Source organism: Terrapene carolina, unplaced genomic scaffold, assembly GCF_002925995.2.
Source record: "Terrapene carolina triunguis isolate 2854851 unplaced genomic scaffold, T_m_triunguis-2.0 Scaffold31557, whole genome shotgun sequence".
NCBI classification, from domain to species: domain Eukaryota; kingdom Metazoa; phylum Chordata; order Testudines; family Emydidae; genus Terrapene; species Terrapene triunguis.
Window position 1 is genome coordinate 2,682 of NW_020695908.1, and position 6,885 is coordinate 9,566.

Consider the following 6,885-nt stretch of genomic DNA (forward strand, 5'->3'; position numbering starts at 1 on the left):
GATTGGGGAGGCGTGATTGTACTTTACAGAAGTAGTGTTGACTGATCAGCCCTTTATTATTTCTGAAGGGGCGATGCAGGATCTCTTTCTTTCCCCGAAGCCCTCCAAATTCTCCAATCTCTCCCCGCTGCAGCAGGACAGTACTGGGGACCTGTGTAATGATCTTCCACCTCTGTGGATGGAGTCACCTCATTCACACCAAGCCATGCGGAGGGAGTTTTCTCCCCCACAAACTGCCATCAGCTGCGGCTGCCTTTCCCTTTCTCCCTTGACTGGTAGATATTCCTGCCTAACGAATTAATCTTTGCTCACTGCTCTGTCCTTATCAACCTATGTTTCTGGAGCACTTTTCAACTGAGCTGTGTCTTGCAAGATGTGCCTGTCTCATCACTGCCTCAGCAATGCTTACGCAGTAGGTCAGGCTAGAAAGATGAGAACTCTCTCCTACTGAAACGGCAGGGGAGTTTAGGGAGGCTGAATGGATCTGCCTGGTTGGAATTGGGCCAGGATGTTGGGGCTAACGTGCAGTCTCTTGTGGAAAGTGCCTTGGGATTTTTAGTGACTGTATGGGCATTGGTTTGACCCTGCAGTTGAAGATATCAGGCGGGCATCGAGGTGGCAAAGGTGTCGGAAATCTCCAGTGCTGCTCTGTATCTTCCCTGGAGGGTTCTCACGGCCTGATCCTGCTTTCGGCTCGAGCTTGGGTGGCTGCAGAATTGGATCTAGCTTTGGGGAGGGACAGTCCCCAAGCTAACGAGCAAAGATGAAAGTGTCCAGTGCCCCTTGCCAGTCCCCTGGCGTGCGCTCATGCCAGTGCCGGAAGCAGATGGAATTGGATAGAGATTGGAGCAGCTTGGTCCTGTAGTTGATTGTCTGTGCCTCAAGAATGAATGCCCTCATTTGACCCACTGTGGGGAGCTGACCCCACCCCCGTCACCCCCTATAGCTGGGGAAACTACTGGTTCGCACCCTCCCTTCACTCAATTTCAGAATTGCTCTATTGTCTTGATTCCTGCCCTGGCTGGCTGCGAGGTTGCTGCATTTCTAGTGGGTGCTGCTCCCCTGAGCCGTTCTCTGGAGCAGGGCATCGCTGTCCCAAAGGGCGCAAGGCGACCAGGGACCTCGCTCCGGCTATTGATTTGACATGAAAGGCTATGGTGATAGGCTGCCATATGAAACCTTCATCGCCGCTCTGCCCCGGCCTTGGTGCTGAAAGCCCCCAGGCACGGCACCGTTCTCCCTTCCTTGGTGCCAGGGATTAGATCGCATTCACAATGGAGCCTCGTTAATTTCACCGTTTCTAGTCGTTTTCATGTGTGCTGCAGTTTCCAAAACTGCAGACAAAGGCCTGTGTGCTGAAATCCTTTTCCCCCAGCCTTGTGTCAGGAGCTTTTTTTTACAAACTCTACGTTTTGGGGCTCCAGCAACTTTGGAGTTCTCCTTAATCCGGATGCGGGCACGTGTGGATCAGCAAAGGGCTGCGCCGCCGGCGTTACTGCCACGGTGTGGTTGTCTCTGGCGGAGAGCTCATGGGTGCTTGGGACTGGTGGCATCCTGGCAGGCTCGGGAAGCTTGGCTAGACTGTCTATTAATACGCTGCCCTTCCCTGATGTCTCGACTCAGTGCTCTGGATAAACTCCGGGGTAGGCAACCTATGGCCCGCGTGCTGATTTTCAGTGGCACCCTCACTGCCCGGGTCCTGGCCACCGGTCCGGGGGGCTCTGCCTTTTAATTTAATTTGAAATGAAGCTGCTTAAACATTTTAAAAACCTTATTTACTTTACATACAACCATAGTTTAGTTATATATTATAGACTTTTAGAAAGAGACCTTCTAAAAACTTTAAAATGTATGACCGGCACGCGAAACCTTAAATCAGAGTGAATAAATGAAGACTCGGCTCACCACTTCTGAAAGGTTGCCGACCCCTGGTGTAAACCCTAGTGAACTAAGGCCCCTGTGAGGCAGATCTTGGCTCCATCTCACACATGGGGCCAGAGGCTCGTGCGGTCTGTAGTGGAACTGGAAATACACGGGTGGTATTGGCTGTGACAGTGGCTGGGGGTTCAGCTACCACCCTCGAGTGGCACCTGCCCCCTTGACTTCCATGCTGAGGGGTTGGGGCAGCGTACGTGGGCCCTGGGATGCAGCAGCCTGTCAGGAACGGCCCTGGTGATCAGTTTCCGGTACGGAGATCAAGGAGTGGCTGGGCTGTGGGGACCTAGTGCTGTCCTTCTCCTAGAGGGGGTGGGGGTGGTTTTGTTGCCACCGCCTGAATCAGAGCGGAGGGCACCGGTCAGGCCTGTCAATCCAGCCCCCTTTGCCAAGAGCTGCCTTCTCGATGTAGTAACAACCGACTGTTTCCATGCCCCGGTGACTAACTTCTCTCTGCTCCTTCTAGGCCGACCAGCTGACTGAGGAGCAGATAGCAGGTGAGTCCTAAACCCCCCTTCCACCTAGCTGAGTGTTTGCTATAACCGTGTGGTGTTGTGGTGATCGCCCCCAGGGCTCAGAAGAACGGGGAGGGAACCCAGTACCCACAGCGTCCCCAGCTCTCGTCTGTCGTACCCACTGGGGACACGGGCGTGTAGGGCTGGAAGAACCGATCCAGGGTTTTAGCTGTTCAGTCTAAATACAGGGGAGCCCACGTAGAATGAAGTGGGGTGATCGTCTCCCAGATCACCACTTCAGTGCAAAATCAATGTAGCTGTGGTGACCCCTTTTCCCCTCCCCCTGTGCCTTGGGTGAGCAGGGGAAAGGGAGGAGTCTCTGGTCTTGCTGCAGATGCTGCCCAGTGGGGCGTGAAGATGACTTTTGGGGGAGTGGGGTGGGCCCCATGACTGGCCATGCTCCCCACAATGCAGGATGCAGCATGCTCCAGGGCAGAGGATAGGTTCTCTGCTGCGTCTAGGACTTTCAGGTGTAGCGATGCTTTGTAACTCTGCCAAGTCTTCACGCTCATGGCTGCAGTGTTTACAGCCCCACTCCTGGAGCTCACCTCGTGACAGGGAGCTAAGGAGTCACTGATGGTAGGCACAAGCGGGTTCTGCTGCTGGGGCCGGGGCACGAATAGGCAAGACAGTAGATGAGATTCTCCACCAAGCGCTACCTGGAGGACTGTGTCCCCGGCTAGCTGGAAACCCATTAAACGCTTAAAGACAGTCAGCTTAAAAATCTGATTTAAAATACTGTCCCTGCTACGAGTAGCACGGAAGGTTGGTTCTAGTCTTTCGTTAATGACAGTGTGTTTCCCTCGGCTTGGTGCGTAGCCGGCTTTGCGGTTCCCCCTCTTTGTGGCGGTCACGGAGAGAAGCACGTCTTAGGGTTTTTGTCAACCTGCAGACTGGGATCGGAGACCGCTCAGCTCTTGCAATGGGCCCCGTTTCTGATTGCTGGCCTATGCCCGGGGCATCCCGGCTCGCCCACTGCAGCCTCCGGTCGTTTGGGTTTAGCGGCAGCATGATTCGTGCTGTCGGAGTCCCCGGCTAATTTTGTTGGAAAATTCAAACCTAGCCCCGGGGTGATCCCCAGGATGGGACTGTCTGCGGGAGACGACTGGGGAACGGGATGGACACAGGAACGCCAGGGTGGCACTTGCAAGAGCAGGTTACCCCACTGGCTGGTGCCCGGTGCCCCTGCTGATAGCTGTAATTTAGCTTCTTGCCAGTCCTTTATCATTAGGCTCTCTAACCATCCCTAGGCTGAGGGGTGCTGGTCACCTCCCCTCAAGTGGCCTAACTTGACCAGCATAGGAATCACCAGCCATGGGGCCATCTCGTCCCATTCACTCTCCTTTCCGAGGCTCAGCGGGACGACGCAGATTCACCCTAGGGTCAGACTTGGCGTGGAAAGCAGTAGTGAGGGGATGGGGAATTCAGGATTAAGGTGCCCTGGGTATTTTGCCTCTGAACGGCCGCTCTGCTGGGCCTGTCTCATGAGCCGCTCGGCTGCTCCTTGCTAGCCACCTCTGCTGTGGAGGAGCCTTGTTAACCGAAGCACTGACGGGCGGCGGCTCTCTCCCTCCCGCAGAGTTCAAGGAGGCTTTCTCCCTGTTCGACAAGGATGGGGACGGCACCATCACCACCAAGGAGCTGGGGACGGTGATGAGGTCCCTGGGCCAGAACCCCACCGAAGCGGAGCTGCAGGACATGATTAACGAGGTGGATGCGGACGGTGAGCTGGAAGGGCGTTGAGCGGCCGAGGGTGGTCTGCCTGGCGGGGAGCGGAATGGGAGGGGGCGATGGCCAGGAGCAATCCCATCCCACCACCTGAGATGCTGGACGAGGCGTCCTGGACGCTCTACCTGGCTCATGCATCCTGGCTTGTCCCCGTGGGGCTCTGTGGGCAGCTGTTCTCGGGTGCCCGTTGCCCTGGCCTGGCAGGCTTCCAGAAGTAGCTTGTCCCAAGGCCGGTGCCTACTGCTGGCTGCTCGCAGCCGTTCCTTGGGACCTCAGTCCGGTTCCACAGCGATTGGTGCCACCATGCTGGTCGCTTCAGCTGAGAGGCCCCGGCTTGAACAGCCCATGGGCCCAGAACTCCTGTCCCGCCCTTAGGGGCGGGTCCCACCAGAGCATGTTGCCTGTGCTGTCCGCTCTGCAGACAAACAGGCCTTCAGGCTCCAAGCCGGGCCTGGCACCGCCTCTCCCTTATCCCCTGGTGCTTTTCCCTGGCCCAGCTCAGCAAATTGGCCCCCGGCTAGTCCCCTTCACTCAAAGGCAGCACTTCCTTTCCAGGGAACGGCACCATCGACTTCCCAGAATTCCTGACTATGATGGCGCGGAAGATGAAGGATACGGACAGCGAGGAAGAGATCAGAGAGGCATTCCGGGTCTTTGATAAGGTGAGCACCCATCTGGGAGGTGAGGGGCAGGGTGTTGTGGGTGCCAGGCTCACTGGGCTGCCACGTCTGTGGTACGTGTATGTGGGGGGGGGAAGGGGAGCAGCTGTACTGAGCTAAATCCTCGCTCCATTGCCCCCGCCTCGCAGGATGGGAATGGCTACATTAGTGCGGCAGAGCTGCGCCACGTGATGACGAACCTGGGAGAGAAGCTGACCGACGAGGAGGTAGACGAGATGATCCGAGAGGCTGACATCGACGGAGATGGGCAGGTCAATTATGAAGGTGAGTCGGAGAGGGATGTTGAGACGCCCGACCCTTTACTCCTCACCTGTCCTGTGTAACCAGCCACCAGGCTATTGTCCTCAAGGGGCCGGCAACCCAACGGTCCCCTGCAGTTGAGCACCATTGACCTGACCTGGCCCTGGATGGTACGGTCCTGCCACCTGAAAAATGCCCCAAGAGGTCTGCGATCCCAAACTTATCATGCAAATGCAGGTCCAGAATGGGAGGACTCTTGTAGCTCTCAGCTGCTGGCACTGCTGTACAACCGTTCCAGCTGCTGAGTTCCACCCCAGAGGTGGCTGCATTACTGCATTGGGTGATGGTGCCAGAGAACCTGAGCACTGAACTGGAACTTGGGAGAGCTGGGTGCTAGTCCCAGCTCAGCCACTAGCCTGCTGGGTGACCTTGGGCATGTCACTTCTCCTTATGCCCCCACCCCCATGATGGGGGCGAGGTTGACCTTTTTGAAGTGCTGTGTAAGAGCTGTGAGATCTGACTGGCCGAGAGGGGTACCCCATTCCCCTCGTACCTGGGGGGTGCTTAGCTCTCCGTCCCCCACTTTCAGACCACTCTGAGCACGGGGTCTCCCCGAGCCCTTTGGAGAACGAGGCTAATGGGCTGTTCCTGTAGCTGAGTCCACCCTTTCCTCCCCATTCATAGATTCTAGGACTGGAAGGGACCTCGAGAGGTCATCAAGTCCAGTCCCCTGCCCTCATGGCAGGACCAAATACTGTCTAGACCATCCCTGATAGACGTTTATCTAACTTACTCTTAAATCTCTCCAGAGATGGAGATTCCACAACTTCCCTAGGCAATTTATTCCAGTGTTTAACCACCCTGACAGTTAGGAACTTTTTCCTAATGTCCAACCTAAACCTCCCTTGCTGCAGTTTAAGCCCATTGCTTCTTGTTCTATCCTTAAAGGCTAAGATGAACAAGTTTTCTCCCTCCTCCTTATGACACCCTTTTAGATACCTGAAAACTCCTATCATGTCCCCTCTGTCTTCTCTTTTCCAAACTAAACAAACCCAATTCTTTCAGTCTTCCTTCATAGGTCATGTTCTCTAGACCTTTAATCATTCTTGTTGCTCTTCTCTGGACCCTCTCCAATTTCTCCACATCTTTCTTGAAATGCGGTGCCCAGAACTGGACACAGTACTCCAGTTGAGGCCTAACCAGCGCAGAGTAGAGCGGAAGAATGACTTCTCGTGTCTTGCTCACAACACACCCTGGAGAAGGGCGGAGTGGGGATGTGATCCTGGCTCACTGATCCTGTACCCTCGCATCTCTCTCTCTCTCTCTCTCACAGAGTTCGTGCAGATGATGACTGCAAAGTGAAGGCTCCGGGACGGGCGGCTGGTGATGCCCATTCTCCTTCAATACTTTTCTCCAACACTCTCTCTCTACTTAAGTAACCTGGTTCTTTCAGCAAACTCCAATCGGCTGTGGAAGAAATCTGACTAAGCAACAAAAAATGTACTTGCCCCAAACTGCATGATTGTGCCCTGTCCCTCCTGCCCCTTTCCCCTTCCTCCCTTTCTCTCCTCCCCCACCCAGCCCATCCCTCTGGCCCTAATCCAACCTCCCCTCCCAGCCCACCCACCCCCCCGCCGGAAATCTCAGCCTTGCAGATGTCTTTAGTTCCTTTGGGGGGTTCTTTGTTCTGCGGACGGAGCTGGCCGGTGTCCCAGCACGCCGCGGAGAGAGCAAACTTAAACCGTGTTGCATGCGTCTGGCACTGTGGGTCTGTGCATTCACCCCGC

General features: G+C 55.5%; 1 protein-coding gene across 2 annotated transcripts; it reads left to right on the forward strand.

Annotated features, from left to right (window-relative positions):
- Positions 1 to 2,337: 2,337 nt before the first annotated feature.
- On the forward strand, positions 2,338 to 6,879 carry LOC112108559 (calmodulin-like). 2 transcript variants are annotated; one of them, XM_026662964.2, is made up of 5 exons: positions 2,338 to 2,432; positions 4,030 to 4,173; positions 4,734 to 4,840; positions 4,987 to 5,122; positions 6,432 to 6,460. In XM_026662964.2, the coding sequence occupies exons 2-5, from the start codon at positions 4,104 to 4,106 to the stop codon at positions 6,458 to 6,460; spliced, it is 342 nt and encodes a 113-aa protein (XP_026518749.1). In that variant the 5' UTR covers positions 2,338 to 2,432; positions 4,030 to 4,103. The 2 variants fall into 2 exon arrangements, with proteins under 2 accessions (XP_026518749.1, XP_029769987.1); XM_029914127.1 differs by lacking the exon at positions 2,338 to 2,432 and having other exon boundaries at positions 4,104 to 4,173; positions 6,432 to 6,879.
- The last annotated feature ends 6 nt before the right edge of the window (positions 6,880 to 6,885 follow it).